The 26,866-nt window shown below is 40.6% G+C and overlaps 2 protein-coding genes across 2 annotated transcripts in view; one reads left to right on the top strand and one right to left on the bottom strand.

The window, feature by feature from the left end:
- ASB3 (ankyrin repeat and SOCS box containing 3) overlaps positions 1-26,866 on the bottom strand; it is a 34,190-nt gene that overhangs the window by 6,573 nt on the left and 751 nt on the right. The window contains exons 2-7 of the mRNA XM_069850273.1: positions 6,836-7,049; positions 6,312-6,470; positions 3,918-4,030; positions 3,243-3,378; positions 2,291-2,468; positions 749-946 (exon numbers count right to left, since the gene is read on the bottom strand). Coding sequence (XP_069706374.1) covers positions 749-946; positions 2,291-2,468; positions 3,243-3,378; positions 3,918-4,030; positions 6,312-6,470; positions 6,836-7,031 — 980 coding nt within the window. The 5' untranslated portion in view covers positions 7,032-7,049. The remainder of the gene's footprint in view (positions 1-748; positions 947-2,290; positions 2,469-3,242; positions 3,379-3,917; positions 4,031-6,311; positions 6,471-6,835; positions 7,050-26,866) is intronic.
- On the top strand, positions 9,431-24,893 carry CHAC2 (ChaC glutathione specific gamma-glutamylcyclotransferase 2). The gene is made up of 3 exons (XM_069850271.1): positions 9,431-9,584; positions 18,221-18,256; positions 21,609-24,893. Exons 1-3 carry the CDS (start codon positions 9,450-9,452, stop codon positions 21,990-21,992), a joined length of 555 nt encoding a protein of 184 aa, XP_069706372.1. The 5' UTR covers positions 9,431-9,449; the 3' UTR covers positions 21,993-24,893.

Genomic DNA, 26,866 nt, shown 5'->3' with positions numbered 1-26,866 from the left:
AAGGCATAAAGCAGTTACCAGATAATTGCTCTCAGTGTCAATTAAAATCTACAACATAATGACATTACATCTCTATATAAAGGTCAGAGCTGCCAAGAAGTGACCAAGTTTTAACGTTCTACCTCAGCTTGAGCCTTGCCACTATTCAATCCTTGGAATGTTATTTTATACATTGAATTAGTTTGGGAGGAGCACTAGGTGAGCCTGGGAACAGCAACAACTAGATCTTTTACAGTAACAGCCCACTCCTCTATGAAAAAAGGAAGAGGAATCTTCAATACTAAAGCAAAAAAATCAGCAATAAGAACATGAAAAGCACCCTGTTGACATTCCATATATATACACTTAGGAGTAAGGCTTTTAGACCTTTTGCACGAGGCTGGCATACAGAAAAGGAAAATACTTTTCCAACCACTCATCCTCACTGAAAAGAATCTGGCTACTTAAGTCCTTCTGATCCAACTACACCACCAAGTCACGTTCCCAGAGGACAGAGACGCGTGGATGTTCTGAAAGCACCAACACTGCAACTATGCTTTACGAGACTCCTCTTCAAAGAGCTGAGCTTCCCCTTGGAGATTACAGCAAGGTTCTTCAGCTCGTGCGCGCAATCCAAACCGCGCACACCATTCGTATACCTACAGTTTACCTCCATCAGCTGAAGAAATGAGGAAGGCAGGCAGGAAAACTGTACATTTAAAGGTCAATATAATTGTAAATAGTTTCAAAATATAAGAGGTATACTTACTTTTTCTGGAAGACCATACACATGGGAGAGACGCAATCAAATTTAAGGCACTCTTGAGCATCTGGACTGTATCCTTCTCTAAGTAACATTTCCAAACATTCTTTATTACCACCATAAACTGCTGAGTACACAGGGCTCACTTTGCCTTCACCTTTGTCACAAATCCGATCAGTAATTGGTATCAGCAACTCCAATATCCTGCAGATATTTAAAAACACTGTTTATTTTGTGAACTCATGCAATCATTATTTTTCAAATGTATGGTGATTTTTCATACGGTCATTACGGCTTCAGAAAAACCTACCTGTTTTATCACTACTGAGTTTGCATGAAAGAATAACTTTTATCATGTCACACATAGAACCATAACAAATATTGTGCTCTGGCATGGATTTAGACTGGCAATAAATATTTCAATCCGAACCAGAGACAGGTATTTCCTATTACTCAACAACCCCTTTAGCAATAGAGTAACTCTGCACATTAAATCCAGGCTTCGTAGAAATCTGGGAGCAAACTGAAAGTGTGCGTTGCAAATCTCACTGAGATACTGAAACACAAAAATCATTCTGCTTCATAGCTCACACCTCTGGTCCACGTCCTTTCCAGCTAACAAGGACCAGTGACAAACACTGACTCCTTCGCTCCTGCAACTTGCTGGTGCTGCTCAGAGGTCACCAGTTACATAGCAGCATTTGATTTAAAGACATTTCTAGTACTGCTAACCATTTCTAGACTTTGCTAACCCATCTTCTGTTTCTGCGAAAATGAACAAAACCCAGATTCCTCACTAGCTTCTCAAGTCTGCTCTCTTCATCAGTTTGAGAAAAGGCATCAATTTGATGTGGAAACTTTAATAACAACTCAGCTGTTGACTTCCTTTTGCTAGGGGTTACGATCAAGCATCTACTAATAATTCTGCAGTTACTATGTTTGACTTTAAATGCTGTCACACATGTGCAAGTCACGGGGTTCCTGAGAGATGCTCCCCTACAATGGCCTGCTGCTCTGGGAACTTCCTTTCCCTCTGAGTTTTCTGCAATGAAAGCGACTTATATCATTGAGATTGGGCAAAGCTCAAAATGCATTTCTGAAAGGGTTAAAAGAACTGTTTTGTGGCTTTAATTTTCTGGCTGGTTCAGCAAATTAGTTATTTGCATATGATTACTTCTGCTACTTAATGGTCAGGACTGTAATTCCAATTAAGAGCTGTTCAATTTATGTAGAAATCACATGCAATCATTATTTATATTTTAAAATGTAAAAGTAATATGGCTATTGAGTGAATTGGTATCCGATTCAGCACTAGGGAAACATCGCTAAACACATTAGGATATTGATCACACCAAGATTAGATGCTGAATTCAAAATGGTTGTTTGCTTCACTGGGACTACTAGCAGACATTTAAAATGCCAAAACAATAAGAAATTCTAAACCATAAATTGAGAACTCATTTTCCTTTCTTTTAGAGCTGAATATCCTCTTTGGAGTGGGTCTTCATTACCAGAATCTTCTTTCTGGATCTCTTTTTAATCACCTACCTTTTATGGCCCATTTGAGCTGCTGCATGAATAGGTAACTGCCAGTTATCGTTGTTGCAGTAGAGGTTTGGATCTGCCCTTTTTGATAACAGCAGTTCCACACATTCGGTGTGGCCCTCCTGCGCAGCAATCAGCAGAGGGGTGGCTTTGTCCTTGGCTTGACAGTTTACCTCCGCACCTGACAAAAAAAGCCAATACATCACCAGTACACCACACAAAATAAACATCATATCAAAGGTCATCAGTAATTGGCTTTCACACAGTGTCTTCACAACCCAACAGGTTTTCCACAGCAAACATTTACTAGCTTGTTGCTAATTTTCTAGGGCAGTGCTTAACATGAACTCCATCAGAGATCAGTACAACATGAAATAGGCATGCAGGGGGAAAGGTAGGAGGCTAGGCAATACTTTGACTGTAATTGTTTTCTGAGAGTCTTCCTTAGGTGTTGGCAGATCAGTTACTATGATTTCTCCCATCATGTCATGGTAGTCTCAGGTTTAAGAGTTATACAATTAATTTTGGTTGTAAAGACACATGCACTTAGACACATAAAACCTGTTGATTATGAAAGTGAAACTGTTGCTGCCATTATGACCAGAGTTATCTTCGCTTAGCCTGAGCAATATCCTATTACAAGAGCAATACCATCAAGACCAGACCACTAATGCAGTGCCATTGAGGGTTTCTAGAACAACCTGATGATCCTCAATATTTCTATTAATCTTTTTTTCGTCATTATCTCCTACCACCACTTGCTGAAAGCTACACTGAATTAGTGCAACAAGACTTAGACAATTAAGATGGTTTTGCATACCCATCTGCAACTAAAGTTACATTAAAACCACAAGAATTTGAACTTATGAAATGCAAAAGGAGAACTAAAATGGTATCTGGTGACAGGCTGATTGAACTTTTAAAGCAATGAAGATAAACAAATGATCTCTATTACCATGGGATACGAGCAGTCTCAAACTCTCCAGCTTTCCATACTGAGCAGCAACAAACAAAGGTGTAATTCCAAAGTTATCCTTACATTCCTTGCTTGCCCCTTTCTCCAGGAGTATTTTCATTATCTCAGTGTATCCCTGAAATAAATATTTTTATTCTTAACCAACCAAAAACCAGGGAATGGACATAATCTATTTTCCCACACACACTCCAACGAGAAATAAGAAAAAACCAGCTATATAGTAAATATTCTCAAGATGCACTGAAAAAATAATGGCAGAAAAGGATTAGCTTAAGTCAATTTTTTCACATTTACTTATTAACATGATGCATACAATTGGAAATGAAACTAGTTTATTAGAACCATTAGGCCAACATATTTCTATCCTGTAAACAGGTCATATCTCTCACTGATGAAGAGATACTAAACAGAACTCTTTTCTCAAACCCTCTCTACGCAATACCTACAATACTTAATTATGCTTCACAACATCAGCATCTCATGTAGTTTCATATACACACTTCAGTGCATTCCAAGCTCTCCAGCATCTGGACAATATTAAGACTGCTATGGTAGGTTATGAAAAAATACCCAATAAAAAAGGCAAAGAAATAGAAAAATTATCACTTGGAATACACCACCTGCAGAGAAATGATATGACACACTTACACATACCTGAAAAGAAGCTTCGTGCAAAGAATTCCATCCAGACCAAGAATGAGGTCCTTTAACATTTGCTCCGTGTTGGATCAGAAACTTTACAATGTCTGTGTGTCCATTTTCAACAGCTTTGAACAGAATAGTAAAACAAAAAAAAACACAGAAAAAACCCCAATTCTTATCAACTGGATTTAAACAAATCATTGGAAAACTCAAATGCTCTCACCACTGACTTCCTGACATAGTAAGCATAATTCTTTTAAACTGACCTTATATCTGTTTACTTGCCTTTTACTTTCACACCACCAGAACAGAGCAGGAGAATGGAAATTTATCCACAAAAAATTTAGTTAGACTTGTTAAAATTCCACCTACACAGATAACAAAAGCAAGTTTTCCTCCTCCCTCTTTCCCATGGAACATGGAGACAATTCTGCAGCAGGCACCTAACTGCATGACAGTTGCAACAGTCTCCTGAACTTGTGAAGCTCAATGGATCTCTTAGAACAAATTTCTCCAAACTTAAACTTTTAAAAAGCTGAAAATTGTTTTAAACAATTATATAGAAAGAATCTATAGCATGGACATTTAATTTATGCCAGTGCATTAGTTGGCAAAGCCTCCTTTAGCATCCTGATTCATCCTCAAGTTTTTGCCAATGACCATCCTACCAAGGCACATTTCCCGTGTAACCATAACAGCTTGATATGGTGATAAATGACCTGTAAACAGTTGCTAATGTTTGAATAATTTTTAGAGTATTAGCACAGGACCCGCCAAACGAGAGCCTCAGGCTTGTGGTGCTCAATGTCCAACACACAGCTGTGTCATAACCCCATTATACAGCCTGGACTAACCTGACCACAACCTTTTTCCTATTTAAAAATCACTTGGATACACAACCTCAGGAGTGTTCCTTGGCCCTGTCTAATCTATGTAAGCACTTACACACAGTGTTAATTATCATTATCCAGTGTGCTTTTAATTATGATTTCCACACAGTGCTGTTACCAATTGTTTTAAGCAAATAAACTATATAGTCACTTTAAAATAGACTTGCAATCAAAGGTAACGTGGCAGCCATGATGTTCGTCTGGGTACAGAGGCGAGTAAAACAATAAGTACATTTAATCAGACGTTTTAGACTCTGGGGATTCACTCTAACAGAAGTTTCAAGCATTTAATTATGTCAAACATAAATAATAGAAAAAATACTAAAATAATGGACCTTAAGTGCTAAAACAGGAACTGCAAAAGGAATAAGAGGTCTTTGCATATTGCTGGTAAAAGCCCATGATATTTTTGAGTATCCTCAAAATTTTAGGATCGTCAGACAGGCAAGAGACTTACACAGGGTGGGTCCCAGGTGACGATTATGTTTTGTAATTTTTCTAGTATGGAATTAAAGTTTGTTCAGCTGTATGTTTTTTGTATAGACAAGAAAGACCAGGCTTTTGGAAATAATAGTGCAATTTATTAGCATGACTTTTCAATAAAGAACTGGGAACTTAAATAAATTAAAAAGTTCCAAGCCAATGCTAACAACTGGAGCCACTGGAAAGCAAGAAATAAAACCTTTTTAACCTCTTAAATGTGAAATTGGAAAACAAATAGTAGTTCATGAATTTTTATACATTTCCAAGTCAGCAATTTGGACGTACTGATGCAGTAATTCGGAGGAGATTGGGAGGCGTTGACCGATAAGTGAACATGTCATGTAATTTTGGGGGTGATGACTACCAGGCACCCCTAAAGACCCCCTCAGAGGATGCACAGAAGATGCAAGGAATGACTCGGCATTTACTATAATAACATGTAAATATGTATTACATGCAAGATAAATAATGTATGGCTTTGTGTAACTTCATATATAAATGAAGGTCTCAAACCCCTTGAGGTGTACTTGATTTGAGGAAAGCCTCCAGGTAGCTGGGATTTGTGCAAACATGAATAAAACAATGTCTCTCCCGGAGGCTTAGGTATTGGCTTATTGCACACTGGGTAACGGATCCAACTTTTTTGACAACAACATAAGTACAGAGGAATGAAAAAAACCCCAAACCTTGAAACAACCTCATAGAGACATAATCCTACACCTAATCCTAAACAAAATTGGTTTTCTGCATTACCTCCTAGACCTTTTCCTAGAAAGAAACAGAAGGTAATACAGAAAACCAATTTGGGTTTTTTTTTTTCAGTTTTGTTTTAAAACACAGTCTGAAGCAGATTTAACCATAAATGAGAGGCAATTTATAGACCCACTACATCTCTGAGTGTAAAGCCCAGCATTTAGGCTACAAAACCATAAAATGTAGTAGACAGTGAATGAACTCTGGTGAGTTTAAAGTCAGTGAATAAGCTTTTCCCCACTCATTGATTGTTCTAAGATTTCAAGAAAGCTTGTGTCACCTAGGAACAGTGCAGTGGTCTCTTCAGTGGTAACTTGATTGGGATCTGCCCCGGCTTCCAGAAGAACACAAAGACTTTCCAAAGACCCATGGCGTGCAGAGAGGTGCAGCGCACACAACCCATCAAAAGTCTTAGAATTTATGTAGTCATCGGATGAAGCTACAAATGAGAATAGCAGAGGGGAAAAAAAAAGAGTATTTCGCAATGAATTACAAAACATGAGAAATGAGGCCTGCAGCATATTCACGAACATGTTGCTATCGACCCTTTTGAACAGCAGTGTCAGTTATTGGTAGCCCTACACAGACAACTTGCCTTAGACAGAGAAAGTAAAGTAAAATTAAATGTCATTCACAGGTTAGAACATGCCAATTTCTCTTTAGCACAGCCACCCAGCACCTATGAAACCACACAGAAATTTACAAAATGCATAGGAACACAGTAAGATAAATCTATTTAATTTATATTTTATATGATGATAACCTAGCAGAAAATCACACTATTTCACATCACATTTTCCTTACCTGCATGAACCAGCACCCTCAGACACTCACTGAAATTGTGAGCTGCTGCTTCGTGGATTGGCATCCACCCCCTGTTATCCTGAACATCAACACTGTATCCCTGCTTAATTAGTTTCCTCAGCATTTTAACATTTCCTTCTCTGACTGCAAGCCCAACAACAGAGCATCGATCAGAATAGGCCTCTGTGAAATCCATCCTTGCTTATGGCAAACACTGCAGGAGGAAAGAAGAAAGGGAAAGGGGGAGAAGAGACATCTGTTAGTACACAGAATCATAGAATGTTTTGGGTTGGAAGAGATCTTAAAGCCCATCCAATCCCAACCGCCCTGTCATGGGCAGGGACACCTCCCACTAGATCAGGCTGCTCAAAGCCTCATCCAGCCTGGCCTTGAACACCTCCAGGGATGGGGCAGCCACAGCTTCCATGGGCAACCTGTGCCAGTGTCTCACCACCCTCATGGGAAAACATTTCTTCCTAACATCCAATCTAAATCTCTTCTCTTCCATAGTATCATAGAATGGTTTGGTTGGAAAAGACCTTTGAGATCATCAAGCCCAACCATACCTGTCCACTACTAAATCATATCCCTAAGCACTTCATCTACCCATCTTTTAAACACCTCCAGGGATAGGGACTCAATCACTTCCCTGGGCAGCTGTTCCAGTGCCTGAGAAGCCTTTCGGTGAAGAATTTTTTCCTAATGTCCAATCTAAACCTCCTCTGGCACAACTTGAGGCCATTCCCTCTCATCCTTTCTTCCAAATGTCTATCTCAATCTTCTCTCTTTCATCTTGAAACTGCTCCCCCTTGTCCTGTCCATGCACTCCCTGACAAAGAGCCTCTCCCCAGCCTTCCTGCAGGCAAAAATCGGTATGTGTAGACAAAATACGTATCTGCGTTTGTTCTGTTTTACAGAGGGTTTGCTTTTTGGTTTAGAGGTAGGGGGTGGGATTTGACTGGGTAGCAGCTCCCCTGCAGCTGCCCAGTGGCTCTTGGGAAGCAGTTCCAGAGGGCAGCAGATGACTTTTCCCAAGCCAGCTGTAAAGGCAAACAGAAGGGCTCTCTCAGCTGCCTGTGTGCCCAGGTGGCCAAGAAGGCCAGTGGCATCTTGGCTTGTATCAGAAACAATGCGGTGGGCAGGACAAGGGAAGTGATTGTGCCCCTGTACTCTGCACTGGCGAGGCTGCACCTCGAATCCTGTGTTCAGTTTTGCACCCCTCACTACAAGAAAGACATTGAGGCGCTGGAGCATGTCCATAAAAGGGCAACAAAGCTGGTGAAGGGGATGGAGGACATAACAATGAGGAGCGGCTGAGGGAACTGGGGTCATTTAGCCTGAAGAAGAGGAAGCTGAGGGGAGACCTTATCGCTCTCTGCAAATACTTAAAAGGAGATTGTAGTGAGGTGGGTGTTAGTCTCCTCTCTCGAGTACTAGGTAGTAGGACGAGAAGGAAGGTTGTCAGGCTGCATCAGGGGAGGTTTAGATTGGACACTAGGAAAAAATTATTCACTAAAAGGGTTATCAAGCACTGGAGCAGCTGCCCAGGGAGGCAGTGGAGCCACCATCCCTGGAGGTGTTTAAAAGGCAGGTGGATGAAAAGCTTAGGGATATGATGAGTGATGCAGTTGCCATATCAGAAGGATGGGATGTCATCCAGAGGGACCTGAACAGGCTGGAGAAGTAGGCCTGTGTGAACCTCATGAGGTTCAACAAGGCCAAGTGCAAGGTCCTGCACCTGGGTTGGGGCAATCCCTGATTTCAATATAGGATGGAGAATGATGTGATTGAGAACAGCCCTGCAGAGAAGAACTTTGGGGTGCTGGTTGATGAGAAGCTTGACATGAGATGGCAGTGTGCGCTCACAGCCCAGAAGGCCAAGTGTGTCCTGGGCTGCATCAAAAGACACGTGGCCAGCAGGGCAAGGGAGGTGATTCTGCCCCTCTGTTCTCTCTTGTGAGACTCATCAGGAGTACTGTGTCCAGTTCTGGAATCCTCAGCATAAGAAATATATGGAGCTGTTGGAAAGGTCCAGAGGAGGGCTACAAAGATGATCAGAAGGCTGGAGCACCTCCCATACCAGGACAGGCTGAGGAAGTTGGGGTTGTTCAGCCTGGAGAAGAGAAGGCTCCGAGGAGATCTTATAGAGACCTTCCAGTACCTGAAGGGGCTACAGGAAAGCTGGGGAGGGACTGGTCACAAAGGCTTGTAGTGATAGGGCTAGGAGCAATGGAGATAATCCGGAGAGGGGCAGATTTAGGCTAGACATAAGCAAGAATTTCTTCACTATGAGAGTGGAGAGGCACTAGCACAGGTTGCCCAGAGAAGCTGTGTCTGCCCCATCCCTGGAGGTGTTCAAGGCCAGGTTGGATGGGGCTTTGAGCAGCCTGATCTGGTGGGAGGTGTCCCTGCCCATGGCAGGGGGGTTGGAACTGGATGGGCTTTAAGGTCCCTTCCGACACAAACGGTTCTATGCTTCAGAAGCGGTCAGGTGCGGCTGAGCTTGCCCTCCAAGGTGTTCCCCCCGGTTCCTGCCCCCGTGTCCCGGCGAGGAGGCGGCAGCCCCGGCAGGACCCGCCCCGCCCGCAGCGCGCAGCCTCGGCTCGGGGCAGCCATGTGGGTGTTCGGCTACGGCTCCCTCATCTGGAAAGTGGATTTTCCTTACGAGGAGAAGATGGTGGGGCGCATCCTGGGATACAGCCGCCGCTTCTGGCAGGGCAGCACCGACCACCGAGGCGTGCCGGGAAAGGTGAGGATGGAGAGGGGAAAGGGGGGTGACTTGATTCCTGCGAACTGGCCGGGCTCTTCCCTTGGGGAGCCGGGGGGGGCAGCCGTCCAGCAGCCGGGATGCTCCGAGCATCCCGGCTGCTGGAAGGCTGCCCCCCCCGGCTGGGAGCATCCCTGCTGCTGGGAGGCTGCCCCCAGCTCCAGGTTTAAACTTCTAATTCCACCTTGCCCTGTACAAAGTGGTTCCACTTCGCCTTCCCATTCATTTTGCCGTGGGAAATAGTATTTCTCTAAAGCTCAAGAATTCTTTTCCTTCTGCATTATCAATCAAAACAAACAAAGAAAGTAAGGAACTTCAAAGAGAAGAAGAATGCCACGTTGGAAGGGACCTCAAGGATCAGCTGGTCCAACCTTTGCAGGTGATATATAGTTTAAATGAGATGGCCCAGCACCCTGTCAAGCTGAACCTTAAGTGTCCAGCGTAGAAGAATCCACCTCTTCCCTGGGGAGATTGTTCCAATGTTCTCATGGTGAAACACTGTCTTCCAGAATACAATCAGAATCTCCCCAGGAGCAACTTCTACCCGCTACCCCTTGTCTTTTTCACATGACCCCTTGCAAAAAGGGAGTCTCCGTCCTCTTGGCAGACACCCTTCATGCACCGATACGTGGTGATGAGGTCTCCTCTAAGCCACTCAAGGCTGAACAAACCCAGTTCTCTCAGCCTTACTTTTTATGGATGGTTTCCCAGTCCTTTGATAATCTTAGCAGCTGTGCTCTGGGCCCTCTCCAGCCTGGCTGCATCGTGGTTATTTTTGTTACTGTAAGACCATTATAACAGCTCAAAAGTAACTGAGTTATTAGACATTAATGTAAATAACTTAAGGAGAAATAGTGGGGCTTGGAAGAGAAAGGCTGCTCAGTAAGTAAAGCCAGAAGCACTGATCTGAGTACCACCTTGGTGTACTTCAGCTTCATTACTTTCAAATAAAAACTCATGGGGGAGGAAATATTTGCGTACAGGAAAACTGTTTAGGGGCTCTTTATCAGGGAGTGCAGGGATAGGACAAGGGGGGACAGTTTTATGCTGAAAGAGGGGAGATTTAGATTAGGTATTACAGAAGAAATATTTTCCTGTGAGGGTAGTGAGGCACTGGCACAGGTTGCCCAGAGAAGTTGTGGCTGCCCCATGCCTGGAGGTGTTCAAGGCCAAGTTGGTGAGGTTTTGGGCAACCTGATGCAGTGGGAGGTGTCCCTGCCCATGGCAGGGGCGTTGGAACTGGATGGGCTTTAAGGCTTCTTCCAACCCAAGCCATTCTATAATTCTATATTTACTGTCTGGGGAGAAAAAAAAAAAAAAAGCCATTGCAAAAAAGAAATTAAAATTCCAGAAGCAAGCATTCCCAATTTCATGTGAACATATCTATACTTAAGCCACAGGAGTGAAAATGATAAAGTATTACTCTTCTCTGAAGTCTGTACCATCCACAGAAGGACTGCCCTTCTATGTAATTCTGTATAGCTCAACAAATGTTAAAGAAACAATAGGTTACAGAAGCACCCAGCAAGTTAGATGGATGACTTTGATGTGGCAGGACTGTTATTTATAGTTGTAGAAGCTGCTCACGATTTAGTCCTCAAAAATACAAACTGATCATAAATGTACAGAAACCGCTACTTCCATATAGCTTTCTAATAATTTACCTACTTTTAATGCTGGCTTAGTATCATGAGAGTATGTTTTCCTTATGCTCCCTAAAGCTGTTGTCTAGCCTGTACCCCAGTTACTCCAGTCTAAAATTGCAATACAGTTTTAGAATAGCTCCTTCAGAAAAGGCATCAGGTTTCTTTTTAAAAATAAAACACCACATAATTCACACAGCATGGAAGAAATTTTCAACTAGTTGTAAATAGCACTAGTTAGAACCTCAAACACCATAAAATAACTTGCACAGTACTTAATGATAATACAAGACCCTCCGCATTTAGTTTCCTGCAATGCAAATCACTCTGCTTCAGGTACTAGCACGAGTTGGGAATCTAGTATTAAAAAAAAAAAAAGAAAAAAAGGTTTACTGCAAAGAAAGAAATTATGCACAAGAAGACTCGGCAGGCATGTTTTTCAGGTCAGAGCAGTGCTGTGAAAATGCAGCTGTCCCGGTTCTGAGTTTAAGCCAGGGGACGCTTTGCCACGTTGCTTTTAAAATAGGATTGAAAGCCTGGCTTTGCCACCCAGCTTACCACGCTGTCATACACACAATTCCGCACCTCACCTGGCTGGAGAGATGCCATGTCCTGAGGCTGCCTTGGCTGATTGGACAGCTACCATTCACTTTCTCAGCGGGAACACTTAATTTCTCATCTACGAGTCATAGTCTTTTTAAAAATGATGTTTATATGAGCACTGGGAAGTTTCTGTGCCTCTCGTGAATTTGGATAATTGAAAAGCATGTGCAAAAGTTGTAAGGGTGGGGCATAACGAGAGTGCGATCCCATCAGCCTGCCCTACTGAGGAAACCCTGCTTTAAAAACAAACACAATATCAGCAGTCAGATAAAGTCCTGCTCTCTGGGCTTCAGAAAAGAATAAAACCCACAGTAGCCATTTTTTCTTCCTTTTTGCAAGTGTCCTCAGTGACCTCATTGCATCATCTTCTGCTGGGCTGGCTGAAAGTCAGGGGGATATGCAGAGTGACTTTCTGTGCAGATGTTGTTTGTACTCATGTCCGAGAATCTTAGACACTTTTCCTTCTCTCCCAGTCAAGATCATACCCAGAACCATCATCTGCAGGTATACAGAACTTTAAAACAACAAAAAACCCCACAAAGGCCCACACTTTGTTCTATTTCAGAACAATTTGGATGCTTGTTTGGATAGACTGGGGGTACAGGTCATTGTTTATGTGGATGGTTAATGCATTTTGTTTTACATTTTATATAAAACACTTAGCATACACAAAATTCACTTTTTTCTCAGCATCAAGAAGCTAATGCCTTTTTGGATTCCTGCAGTCCATGAGTTGTTACTCCTGCTTGGAACACAAAAAGTCTCCTTCAGCTTCCGGTGAGAAAACACACAGCTAGGACCTCCCATTTCACCAGGCCAAAGGCTCTCTGCTATAAAATCTTTATAATCGTTGATATCAGAGGTGAAATACACATCTTGTGGGCAAGCTACAAGTGTAACTGTTGCTTCAATATTACCACATGTTAAAGAACAGCAATATACTAGTAGCCAACAAGTTAAAAAACCCTTTCCTGAAAACACTCATTGCTCCAACATTCCACAGTGAGTGCAACAGAACCACACAGAGCATTTTTACATACAATGGCTGCAAGCTTTTAGTACCTTGTACTTGCACTTTGAACTGCCCAACTGATGCTGTAATAAGACTAGTTATAAAGTGATGTTTAATCACAGTGCCATATTTTGTAGTTTACAGGATGTTAAAATGGAAGAAGTTTTGTTAGATTAAGAATGGGGAAAAGAAGGAATAACCATTTCTTGGAAAATGCCATGCAACTTACATAGTAGCTGAATTTAAAAATATGATTTTTCGGAGGGTTCTTCTAAATGCTATATTAAAGCAGCTTGGATTTTACCAGGCAATAATAGCATTCCCTGAAAAATGTGCTGTTGTCTTAGAAAGACCTGAATAAGTAACAAAAATGTTTTCATAAATGGCAAATTAAAATTTCTTTGTGCAACCTTCACAAAAAATGGCAACAGAAATGCAAACCTGCATGATTGACATAAATCTTCTCAACCATTAAAATCTGAGGGTTTGGTTTTGCATGGAACAGCATGGAGACGTAAATGCATTCAAGGGCTGCAACATGAAATTATTATGGTTTGAACAATATGTTTTAAACCAAACTAATAGCTTGCTGCTGCCAAAAAAAGTGAAGCTTGGCTTCCTGTCCTTAAAATCCTCCTATGTCCTAGCTTTGGAGTGCTTGCTTTATCTGCTCTCCTCGATCTGGCACCAGCACTACCTACTCAACTTGACTGCAGGGCACACCAACAGGCCTGACATTTTGGGAATCTCAGTTCTGGCTCTGTCAGAGTCTGTCCTTGTTCCTAGCCCTCTGATGTGATTGGGAAGGGAAACTTCATGACATTAACAAACCAGCTTCAGTTCTCTGCTGCCACTGTCCAAACTGAAAACTCCCAAGTTTCTGCATATGTGGAATTACCAGGTCAGCTAATGTTAAATCATTTTAAGATAATGAAAGACTTCTAGTTTGTTAAAGATGAAATGGAGGAAAAAAAGGAGGTTAGACTAGAGAATCTCCCAGGGTGCCTTCCCACCTCCACGACTCCCTGATACATGCTGGCTGTTTCTTCCTGTTGGATGGCTGCCAGTAAGGGAGTTACAGAGGAGAGGACGGATAGACAGGCTCCATAATAAGCCACAGGAAAAGGAAGTAGAAAAAGCTATGTTTTATTGAAACAAACTTGTCACTTTAAGGAAACCACTTAAAATTTTTTACATTCCTACTTATTAGCAAACTTTCACCTCCCTTTCTGAAAAAAAATTAAGAAGTTATCAAGCTAAAATTATTCCTAAGTTCATACTTCTTTTTATTCTGTCTCACTTTCATACCAAAATGCAAAAATTGATTCCTCTATCAGTAAACATTTATTAGTTTTAGTTGCTAAGCAGTTTGTAGCGCCACTGAAAACAATCTAACAATGGAAGATCTTATTTCAGTTGACCCCACTATTTCATAGCACACATCAGGTCCAACTCAGGACTGCCCCAAGGAGCTCTGTCTCCATGCACATGGACAGGAGAATGATCATAGACTCTAGCACAGACTCTGCACCATGCTAATGCTATCTTCCTCTTTTTTGCAGAACCCAGGGCAGTAAAACCTACAAAAATGTCCTGTTATGTGCACTCTTAAGACAGAGTGTGTTTGGGAGCTCTAGTGCACAGTACAGTTGAGGGCCTGAAGAGAAACACAATGCTGCAAGTTGAAACAAAGCGTATTTGATTTTCTGCAGTGTCTCTCCTTCTGATTCAGAGAGGTGTTGGCCCTTAGCACTACAGAAGCCTTAGAGAATTCCTACGTGGCCACAGACCACACAGTTGCCCTAGTGTGATCCAATGCAAGGGTGCCTTTGAGAGCCTCCGTGGCAGCAGGCTGCACAGAACTAGCACAAATCATCCAATTTATTCAAGTTTACACTTGCGAGTACTCCCTGGACATGACAAAAATGGGTTTGGTTTATATTGCATAACTGGTCATTTTGTTTGCTTAGCCAGCAGATGCAATACCCATAGTTCCTTAACAGTGTTTGTTTTAGGTAGTTCCATGCAGGACAAGGACTCTGCAAAGCAATACAATAAATATCCCATCCTTTCCTAGACAAACAGATTGTTCTTTCATCACATAACCTGTCTGAAGATTAAGTCCTCTTCGGTACTTTACTTTCATTTAGTATTTAGGCTTCAGATGCAAGCATTCCTGGTAATAAAGAGAAAGTTGTTTCCACATACAATGTCTCTTTAATCTGTAATTTACAAACTTTTAGTGACCAGTGTTGAGCACACAAGTCAAGGAAGTATTAATGGCGATGGAAACATCCGGTAGTCAAATGGAAAAGCAAGCCATCTCTATACATATATTTATGGATACATGCACACAAAATTTCATAACGCATATAAAGGAAAATAGTAGAGCCATTCCAGTCTCACATTAACATATGGAAAAGTATTGCTGCTGGCCTAGCTACATAGCAGCCTGTCACAGAAGCAGGACAATAAAATGAAAGAGTTTACTGCTCATGACCTTCTGGGAGCAACTCCTAGCATGCATAACAACAAAAGTTTCTGTATTACCTACTGTATCTGAGTCTAACTTAGTGTCACTGTGGATGGCTTTATGAAAAAAGCTGTCTTTGGGAGAATGAAAACAGTAAGTCGAGTGGTCAGGAAATAGATAATTGTCTGTGGAGGTGACTAGCACATGAGCCAGAGGTACACCTATATGGTGAATAGTGTGTGGAATGCCAGATGCTCTGTCTCACAGTGATTATGCACATACATCATGTCTGAAGACGGGCAGTTGTCCTGATCAGAGAAGTGTGAAATTGCTTCTGTATAAAGAGAAACAAACTTAAGAATATCAGAAGTAGGAATACTTAAAAAAAAAGAGAGAGAAGTCAAACAAAAATAATCAATTACATATTTAAATTGTGGAACTCTGTGCAATAAGATTTGGCAGTGACTACAAAAAAAGACTAAAACTGTCTGGACAAGCGGGTAGAAAAGGGATGTGTTGCTAACTAAGACAGAAAGACTCAAGCACAGGTTTTAATGCTCTGTCAGAGGTAAGAAATTGTATCGTGGAATAGAGCCTTCCTATTTGTGCGTATACCCCCACCCCATACATACATGCTAGGAGCTTCTTAAATAGGTGCCTCTTTCTGTGTGCTTTTTTAATAACACCAGGTTCTTAGGAGGAGTTAAGACAGACAGCGTGCTTAATTGAATGACCACTGGTCTTTATCTTAGCAGGGCAGTTTTGATAGTATATCCCCAGGTTGGTAAAACTAAACTATTAATGAAAACATTTGATCATCGGAAGTTTGCCATCTCTTAAAGGAAAGAAAACCTTGCCCGATTTCACTGTTATTGTCCGGAACAGATTTGTTAAGATAAAAATACATGTAAAGAAACAGTCAAAGATGGATTTAGCAGAACTTCACGTGAGCCTTTCAATACTGTTACTAGCAGAATGTGTTGACTACTTGCCTTTGAGATTATAAACTGAATGCAAGCAAAGCTGCCCACTTAATTCACTGATGGAGACTGGTTTTAAATAGACTAGATGAACAGACATATTTAATGGCTTTAAATTAGAGGGGGGAAGATTTAGACTAGTCATTAGGAAGAACTTCTTCACAATGAGGGTGGTGAGGCACTGGAAGAGGTTGCCCAGGGAAGTTGTGGCTGCCCCATCACTGGAGGTGTTCAAGGCCAGGTTGGATGAGGCTTTGAGCAGCGTGATATAGTGGGAGGTGTCCCTGCCTATGGCAGGGAGGTTGGAACTGGATGATCTTTAAGGTCCCTTCTGAACCAAACCAGTCTATGATTCTAAGATTTCTTACATCATCTTTTCCCAAAAGGAACACATAAGTTACCTTGATTAATTGTGGTGCAGACCTGTTTATTTGAAGTAGTGACATTATAATCAATTAGCATTCATTTAGTTTTGTTGCCTTATTTTATCAATCGGATCCGGAATAAGTGGCTGATGCTGGAAGAGAACTAGTGTAAAAATTGAGAAAAAAAAAAGCAGTTCCTGAGATCTTATAAATGAGCAGTTTTTAAGATTATAAATGATCTGACACTGAATAAGTAATACCTACACTTGATGTTATCTAAAGTGCTCAGCAAAAACTAGATTTCATATTTGGCTTGTTACCAAAAGAGCGCACGGCCTGCCAATGACTCAATGTCAGTGAGACACACACGGGTATAGGCTTACCACAGAGAAAAGCATGACACATCAATGAAACTATAAGTGATGGGTCATGAAAAGACTGAGATGCAGTAGCCTGAGACTGAAAGTTAGCGAAGACTACGTGAAAGGCATCCAAGTACAGATCAAGTTCAGATTATCTTTGCAGCTCTTAAGAGAATGAACTTCTATTCTGCTACTAGAACTGAATGATGATAGTATCTCTGCTTTCCCTTTCCTCTAACCAAAGACACCTGGACACCAGTTTGATGCCCAAATTAGTGATTTTAAACTACAGATTTAGTTCTCCATAGGGTTTTATGTTTTAAAATTGTATTGTCCAGGTTATACAACAAATTTCAACAGTTTTTTTTTCAGTATTTACAAACTGGCTTCTTAAATCCTCCTGCAAGAAGTAACTCATTGGAAAAATAGGCCATACCAAGGTATCCTCCCTCTGGTCAGTAAGAGAGAGTGAGTTGGGAGGGGAAAAAGAATGGGAAACTAGCTTATTGCAAAATAAACTTCTTTTTTCAACTTTGAATAACACGGTGCATACTAAAAACTACTAGCATATTTCTTTGTTCAAAATCATCTAATTAGCTAGGAGCTTTAAACCTAGGGGTTGCCATGTGTCACAGTGTGTAATTAATGCTCTCTAAAATCCAGAAGTGGTAGTATCTTGCTGAGTTCTCAAGCTAAATTTCTACCTTATTTTCCATGTCTGTATATAAACTTTATGAATACAAGTGAGAAGGTTCACCTTGTTGTCAGTGCAGAGATTAAATAATTGCATAGCACCATGGAGAAGCAACATGACTGAGGACCTTTCTACATTAATGAATTATTGCCACCACTTTAAAGAGGAATAGAATTTAGTCCAAACAGCGCATACAAAGCAAGGGCATTCAGATCCTCCCTGTTTACAACTGCCCTTAATTTAACTTCTGTGTTGCATACACTTTCCACCTGGAATATAACATTTAGTTTCCCAGAGTTTATCTAATACAGAAAAAAAGCTACTCTTGGAAAATATTTATGCTGGAAATAGACCTTACCGAGATTGTCCCAGATTAGATCTCAGACCCCTTCATTGCTTTTCCTTGGGATTTTTTTCTTGGTTTGGTTTGGTTTTGCTCATGATTTAGGGTAAAAGCCTCTAACTATTTATTTTTTCAATTTTTAGCCTGGAAGAGTTGTGACTCTGGTTGAAGATCCTGAGGTACAGTACTCCTGTTCTGTCTCTGTAGTGTACCGAATGACCTGTTGCATTCCCATCTTGTGTAATAAGTCTCCATTAATTTTTGCTTCTCTACAAGCAAATAATCGAGTTAGCTTTAGCGCAGTTAAGAGTTCTTTCAAAATTTCTTGGAGTTACACCATTGAATCTTGATTGTTTCAAATAAATCAGTGTAAACTAAGGAACTAGAAGTAGTTTTGGTCTATTATTACCAAAGGAATATTTTAAAGTATTTTCTGGAACAGTAATTTCAGGTGTTCAGTTACAAGTTACTTTCAGCATATGTATACTGCTGACAATACGCCAATAGGAGATGTTGTGTCAGAACTATAATCCTGTCCTCTTGAAGCAAAAACTGAAGCAAATCAAGATGACATTGCAGTGATAAGAAAGGAGAATACCCTTGCTTTATCTTTTGCTACACAGATATAATGATTAAGGAATTAAATGCCACAGCCGTGTTTCTGGTTTCTGTGTAATACTGTGAAGTTAGCTCCTGCTTAGAGAAAATGGTCATTGGCCCAACTCTACCATTCCTGCTTATCTTTTGACCTTTTCCCTAGGTGTCCCTTGGACAGTGCAGTGGAAGTGTTTGCAAGGGGAGTGCCTGGGCTCGGGAAGAGGGGAGACGAAACAACGCCTAGGCTTACAGTCATGTAGGCTGTAGGAAAATCATCCTTTTTCTGCTTATAGACTTACATTTTACCCATTTATAATGCTGTTAGTAAAGAAGCTCTCTTTACAATTACCCACTACTTTTTTTTTAGGGATTTTACCCACTGGAAAGCTCTCGGTTAGACTGCTCACCAGCTAGGACAAAAGCGATGAGCTAGGCTGGGGAAGCCTTGGGGAGGCTATAGCAGGATACACCTTGGATGAGATTGGTTTCTCACCCGCTGCTCATCTTCCGCACCACCCCCATCCAGCAGCTTGCTCTATTCTGGCATGTTGCTGGGGACAGCTGTGATGATTGTGTCCATCCAGCTTCACGCTGCTCCATGATGTGTCCTTGCCCATCGCAGGGGGGTTGGAACTAGATGATCTTTAAGGTCCCTTCCAACCCAAACTATTCTATGATTCTTTGAGAGGGAATCCCTGCAGGTTCTAGTGCCTCCAGAAGCAGGAAGGAAGGATGGCATGGATGCAGAGGGAGAGCATGGCCACATGACACAAGGCCCTAAGGCAGGGTGGATGGGTATTTTGATAGTAATTTTTATTTACAGTTACTTCTCCATACATTTATGATATTGCTGTCTTACCAATCTGTGTCCCTGAAATAGCAGCCACAGAGAGAGGCAAGTTTATCAGCAATCGAAAACTTCAGCTACTTTTCGCAGTTAGCAAAACCAGCAAAATGCAAACCACTGTCCCTCATTGTGATTTTCTGTACCTTTTTAGTAGGATTTTTTTTTTCACGTTACTGTACTGCTGGGTACCATTATGTTACACAGACGCCGATAGAAAAAAAAATGCTTATGGCTGTTGTCACTCAGTCTGCATTGTTAAGCAAACTTATTTGTTACCATAGAAACTTTTTTCCCCTTAGCCAACCAGTTTTGTTTGGTTGTAGGGTTTTTCCCTGCTTTTCTCCAGAATCTGATGCGGCCAGATAATCACACTTTACACTTCAACATCAAATGATACAACAAGTCACTTGCTTTAATATCAATTGCTCATTCTGCGGTTTAAAAAGGTAACCTTATTTTGAGGATATCTTAGCAGACTGCAGCAATACTGCACACACCCACCAGATTCTGTGGTGAAAACGGCAGTGGCATTTTTACGCAGCTCTGTCCTAGCCTGTGTATCCCTTTTCACCAGCATACACTGAAGCATCTGGTTTAGGGTGTTATTTTTACTTGCTCCATCTGAATTTCCTTGACAGTTAAGAGGAAGTCACACTGGAAAAGAGCTCCATACTCCTTGCCAGATTCCTGGATTATAATTTTCCATCATCTGAAACAGGAATTCCCCGTACCAAAACCTAAATGAATGAACCTGTCTGTTAAATTCCTATCTCCACAACACCCGCATGTATTTTCCTATCAACACCAAAGACAGTCAGAATGGCACGCTTTAAACAAGAGTGAAACACTGGCAGAAAAGGCTACTTTCAAAACAAACATTTCCTGGGGTGAACCCACATGCCAGGTGGCTGAGGGAAAGCAACGAACACTCTTTTGTACTCGTTAATGCTGTAATACTGAAAATGGATGCAGTAGAAAATGAACTCTGGATTTTTTTAACAAAATGCCTTTGACCAGCGTATTGTCTGAACTGCAAAATTCAACATTCATGAATTAACACCACCACCCCAGCATCATCTTATAGCATGATTAAATAATAAAATCCAGTTTTAGGGTGGGGAAAACCCCAAAACATTAATTGCTTTGTCATCATTAGGGTACTGCTGATATATGTAACTACTTCACTGCAGGAAGAATCAACATTTGATGCTGCCAGTAGACAAAATAGACTACCATTTATTTTAAAACTGTACTTGTAAGGAACAATTTGTAGCCCTTACTGGATAACAGCCCGTAATTTGTCTATGCTACTTCAAAACAAAACCCTGCACAAATCAATCCCTACACAGATCTCTTTGATCTGTTTATATAGAACTTGGTAAGGGACTCTAATTCACACTACAGCTAAATACTTTCTCAAGAGATGTTATCTGTGAAGCGGATAAAAGAAATATTCAGGTTCTCAAGATGGTAATGAAATAATCCTAACAGTGTTTGATGAGGTGCTGAATGTGCCACATTTAAATGTGCAAAATGAAGGCTTATCTCTCAGCTTTTTCTTCTGGTATTTGTTTTCATTGTGGTAACATCACCACACTCATCCCCCAGGTAGGTGTAACAGATGTAGGTGCCACTCTGGTCCTTAGAAACAAAGCAGCAACTAAAGAGAGAAAGGACCTGATCAAAATTACTTTGTATTTGGCACTATTTACAATTTTAATTTTCACATACAAATTCCGTGAGGTCAGGAAGATACAAAGTATCCTTCTTGGCAGCTCTGTATTAGCCAAGGCTAATTACTACTTCAAATTTAATTGTCACAAGAAATTGTTTTCTGAAAGGCCTCAGCATTAGGAAGAGAGTGGATGATCGATCTGCAGAATGAGCATTTTGACTGAAACTTTCCTAAATAAAACAGCCCTTTTGGGACTCTTTCTACCAACAGAGTGAGAAATAGCTATAAAAAAGACTGAAAATGGAAGGATTTTTTTTTAAGATAGTTTTACCTAAATCAAATGGAATGACATTAATTTTTGAGTATCCTGTTAAACACTGCTTGGATTTTCTTTTCTTATATCCTTCAGCAGGGTTGTGTATGGGGTGTTGCTTACAGATTGCCAGCTGGACAAGAATGTGAAGTAAAGGCATACCTGGACTTCAGAGAGAAAGGAGGCTACAGGACCACAACCGTCATTTTCTACCCAAAAGATTCATCAGCGAAACCGTTTGATGTATTGCTTTACATTGGAACTTGTGATAACCCTAACTACCTTGGTCCAGCACCTCTAGAACAAATTGCTGAACAGATCATTAATGCAGCTGGTCCCAGTGGAAGAAACACAGAATATCTGTTTGAACTCGCAAATTCCATCAGGAATCTCGTACCAGAAGATGCAGATGAGCATCTCTTCTCCTTAGAGAAACTAGTAAAGGAACTCTTGGAAAAGGATCAAAACCTAAACTGTCTATGAAGTAACTTCTTTTAATGATCTTGCTTTATCTCTAGAGGAATGGTTTCATTACACAAGGTGTATGACTTGGAGGCATGTTTCTCTGTACTGTGCTATCTTATTTATTTTAATATTGCATTCAAAAGAGTAGCTGGTCATTAAAATGTATTGTTCCAAAAATCATTCTTTCAGTAGCCTAACAGATAAGGGATCAGGGGAAGTGTTTTAGGTTTGAATTTGGTATACTGGATTTTTACCCAAAGGTTACATCTTTATGAAAATCTCAAGAGAACCACTTAAGTGGTTTCATGATTTATTTTATTATTATTATTTCAGGCTTAAAATAAATCTTTAGAATATTTTTAAGATCAAAATCTACATTCAGATACAACTTCCATTGAGATAAGTCATAGTTCTTTCTGATTCAAGACCACAAGTGTGGAGCTCCTTGCAGCTAAAGAGATAAATGTTACATAGTTGTTGTAAATTGCATAGTGGAACATTTCTATCATCAACATTCAACTTCACTGAAATTAAGTTATTTGACAGAATTAGTTATCTTACCCTTTATACATCAGTTTCTCCTTAAATGCAAAGGATAAACTGTTTCATTGTCAAGGAAATAATTCTTTCCCTTGGCTCCCTATGTCAAACCCCCAAAAGCCAAAGCACAGGGGACTTCGACACAAACAACCCTAATGTATCAGTGCCTCATTTTATTTCTTTAAGATTAATATGAAGAGTAAAGCCAAAATGTTAAAATTAACCAACAGTATGACTTGAAGCCACAATGCAGCAAGAATGTTCAGAAACTCTCATCTTTATTTGCCTTCAGATACTGTTCTAACCTCATCTCTTGAAAAACTCACCAATTTCTGAGGATAGATTTTAAGCCAGTAATTTTCAACTGCTGTTTCAGGGATTCACAGACTAAAAGCAATTAAGAAGGGAACACTCTTTTCAGTAAACTGACATGTGTTATGTGGACGACCAAAAAGCATTGGAAAGCCACCAGTTTAGGCTAGTAGGCTTACTTTGTGCAAAATGTAAGCAAATGGAGTTTCTGTCCCAACAAGGACTGGTCTTGCTTCTCAAAAATTTAAGTTCTATAAAGTGCTAACTTTTATCAAAGTATATTTTTGTATGTTAATACAGGAAATGTCTTATTTCAGATACCACGTAACGTCATATTTTCTCATGCAGAGAATATATAGGTGTTTAGTAGTAGCTTGGAGGCCTGTATTTTGCATAAGTAACTGCAAAAACTGTGTGTTTCTACTATACAGGTTGTCCCTTTCTCTTCATTACATTTTCCTGTTCTATGTTTATAATTGCTTGAAAATATCAGGGTTATCAAAATAACAAGCTGCTATTATTTTACTTGGCCACCTACAAAAGCCATCAGGAACATAGATGAGTGTTAATAGGAAACATGTGAGAAAGGCAGCCGTGTAGAAATGAACAGATGAGTAGAAAATAGGATATTAAGATTGAAATCTAAATTTGAGATAATCAGACCACTTAAAATATTTAAAGAAGAAAGCTGTATTTTTTCATGCCAGACTATGATTTTAGAGTGCCTCTGGCATCTCTCAAGGACTGATGCATTGAGAAAAAAAAAGTGTATTATTTTTTAGCACTACTGTTTACTATTCCCAGTTGAATGCCACTATTATAAGAGTACATGATAAGGTATCACTTGATAGACTACTCTAAAGCGAGGAAGCAAATCCTCTGATCAAAATAACCACATGTAACGAGGCCCCATTTTTCCATTAGTACATGAGTTACTAGCAGATTGATGGACTACCCTTCAAAGGTCTTGATTCTCCACTGCACTGGTTTAAGCCTGACCCAACGGAGCGGAAAAGCAACCCCAACTAGTTCAGCTGTAGAGCAGGAGAAAATGATCAGAACTTCCAGGTATCTGTATGTAAAGACAGTCATCTAGGTGCCCAAAGCCAGGGCTGCTTGAATGACTTCACGATGTGACAGTGATAACCATTACCCAACTCAACAAGCTCCATTACGCGTGCATTTATTCACCTTGACTGAAAGCGTAAATCTTGAGTGTTACTGGATATATAAATGTTACTAAAAATGTTATTTCAAGAACATTTAAGTGTTGAAAAGAATAGTAGCCTCAAGAAAAGCTGGCCAACAGCAACGCTTCCTTTCTTGTGTTCACTTCAGATTTAAGCATGCTCTAGTGAAGCTAAACACTCTATGCATTTTTTAAAATTCTTCCCTTTAAGACTTACCCTTATTCCTTAAAAGGGGGCAGGGGGTGCTTAAGCTCAGAACTGATCCACACCCATCCATGATGTTTCTCTCTTTAGAACTCTTAACTTACTTAAGTACTGTGTTGGGGCATTGTGATTATGCGTGGTTTTACATTTTGTATCTTTAATTAAATTCAGGACATTGTTGGTTCATTTGCTTTGCAGATTCTAAAACTTGCAATAATATCTGTAATGATACATTCCAGTTTGTGCATACAACTTAAATACAATAAAAATGCATCACAGTTACTAATGGTGCTGGAGAAAGACATTTCCAGAAACATTATGCTTAGGTAAAAGTGATTCCATATTAGGATGGACATCAATGTGTGTCTTAATTGCATCTTGTCATAAAATGCTGTTAGATCTAATGATGAAAAACATACAAGAGCTAGCTACTATTACACAGTCTTAAACTTTGTCAACATTAGGAATTAAAGCACTGGAAATACACATTTGTTCTTGCTGGATGGGATCTGAGCCACAACTCTGCCTATAGCTTCAGTCACCAACAAAAGCCCAGTATGCTTCCATGTCTGTTACTTGCCACACAAAAATCTAACTTACACTTTTTGTATGTCATAAATGCTTAATTTTTTTCCTACTGGTTAGAATTAAATCTGAGGCTCCTGAGGTAGTAGGTGCCAGGAAGGAAACTTCCGTAAAAAAAATTAAAGAAAATAAAAGGGTCTTCCACTAAGAAGGCAACGCGGCCAACAGCCCAGCCGAAGTGCCTCTATACAAACGCATGAAGCTTGGCCAACAAACAGGAGGAGCTGGAAGCTACCGTGCTACTAGAAAGCTATGATCTAGTTTCCATCACTGAAACTTGGTGGGATGAATCCTGTGACTGGAGTGTGGCTATCGACGGCTACAGTCTGTTCTGAAGGGACAGACTGGGAAGAAGAGGTGGAGACATTGCTGTTGATATCAAGAAAGGGATAGAAAGTGAAGAGCTGTCTTTGAAGGGTAGCCATGAACAGGTTGAAAGCTTGTGGGTAAGAATAAAAGACTAAGGAACCAACAGCAACCTTGTGGCTGGTGTATAGGACAGGCCACCTGATAGAGGAGAGACAACTGATGAAGCCTTCCTCCAGCTACAGGAGGCTTCATGCTTGCAAGCTCTCATCCTACTGGGGGACTTCAACCATCCTGACATACGCTGGAAAAGCAGCAAGGCAAGCTGTAGGCAATCCAAGAGGCTCCTACAGTGCAATGAAAATAATTTCTTAACCCAGCTAAGACCCCCACCCAAGGGGATGCAATACTGGACCTGATGGTCACTAATACAAGTGAACTCATCAATGACATCAAGATCGGAGGCAGCCTGGGCTGCAGTGATCACGCACTGGTGGAGTTCAAGGTCCTGAGGGATGTGGGGCATGCAAGGAGTATAGTCGGGACCCTAAATTTCATCAAGACCAGATTATTTCTAGACTGGGCTGCTTTCCAGAAACTAAACTTCAATGGAAATCCTTCACAAAGATAACTAGAGTGCAGTTTAGTCAAGCAGAAGAATGCAATGTTTGATAATTCTGAAAATCACTTTAACACATTCAGTAAAACAGTCTTCACTGCAAATGCAAGAGTAACATCATGTCATACTACAGTTCTTTACAGCTGACATAAAAGGGAAAACACAATCTTGACAGAAGCTCTACAAGCCTGAACACTTCAGGCAATTTTGCTAAGAAGTGTAAGAAAAAAATATACTTTTTTTGTTCAAAATGTCATGGATAACTTGCCCCTTAAAGCAGAAAAAACCCAAACCACACTTCGAACACCACTAACCCTTAAAAGCTAAAGCCACACAGTTATAAAATTGATTGCAACACCCCCCATAAGCATTATATCACTATTTCATATCATTATTTCCTCAAGTTCATCACATCACCAGCTTAACTCTGATTTGTATCCCTTCCCAGCTTTTCTTTCTTGTATTCATGGGGTTACATGCTTTACTCTAACTAATGAGCTGAGGATGCTGAGAAAACACAATACTACAGCTCCCCCATCTGGTCTATTTCTCTATGTCTGATCTTTGTAAAAAAAATAGTCACTAGGAGGTACTTTCCACTCTGCAGCCAAGTCGCTGACTGGCAGAGGGATGCCAACAGGCATCAGGATAGAAGGCCCCCAGCAGGGCCCTGTATCCTGACTTTGTACTATGCATGCATATAATTTTCACAAGATTAGAAAGAGCCTGCTTTTTTAAGTAATAATGCTTCTCTAACAGTTTTCTGCAAAAGCTGGACAGGGACTATGTGCTCACTTTGTTCACCAACTACAGTAGAGCCCCTACTATTCCAACTTCATACTCCCTCTCTATTCCTACATTAAAGGAATTTCCTTGCTCCTCCACCTTTTTATTCAAGCAGCTTCCCTTCAATTATTCCCTCCTCTACCTCAAACAAACATCTTGCCTGCATTTCTCTGGTCTTTAGCAACTTAGGTCTCTTCTCTGCAGGTATCATTCTGGCATGCTCCTCTCATTGTGTATGCACTTGAACTGGAATAATTCTTCTCCTGGTACAGCTGTACCTACTTTGGCACTGGTTTAACAGGAAAAAAAAATTACACGCCTAGGTAAGAAAATTACGGCAGGAAAGCTCA

This window comes from Phaenicophaeus curvirostris, chromosome 2, assembly GCF_032191515.1.
Source record: "Phaenicophaeus curvirostris isolate KB17595 chromosome 2, BPBGC_Pcur_1.0, whole genome shotgun sequence".
In the NCBI taxonomy this organism is placed as follows: Eukaryota; Metazoa; Chordata; class Aves; order Cuculiformes; family Cuculidae; genus Phaenicophaeus; species Phaenicophaeus curvirostris.
The sequence above is the reverse complement of the archived record's forward strand: the minus strand, read 5'-3'. Positions and strand labels throughout refer to the sequence as shown.

Coding starts and splice junctions, on each gene's coding strand:
- CHAC2 (XM_069850271.1), top strand. CDS start 9,450: ATGTGGGTGTTCGGCTACGGCTCCCTCATCTGGAAAGTGGATTTTCCT. Junction 9,585..18,220: donor ACCGAGGCGTGCCGGGAAAG/GTGAGGATGGAG, acceptor TTCAATTTTTAG/CCTGGAAGAGTTGTGACTCT. Junction 18,257..21,608: donor CTCTGGTTGAAGATCCTGAG/GTACAGTACTCC, acceptor ATCCTTCAGCAG/GGTTGTGTATGGGGTGTTGC.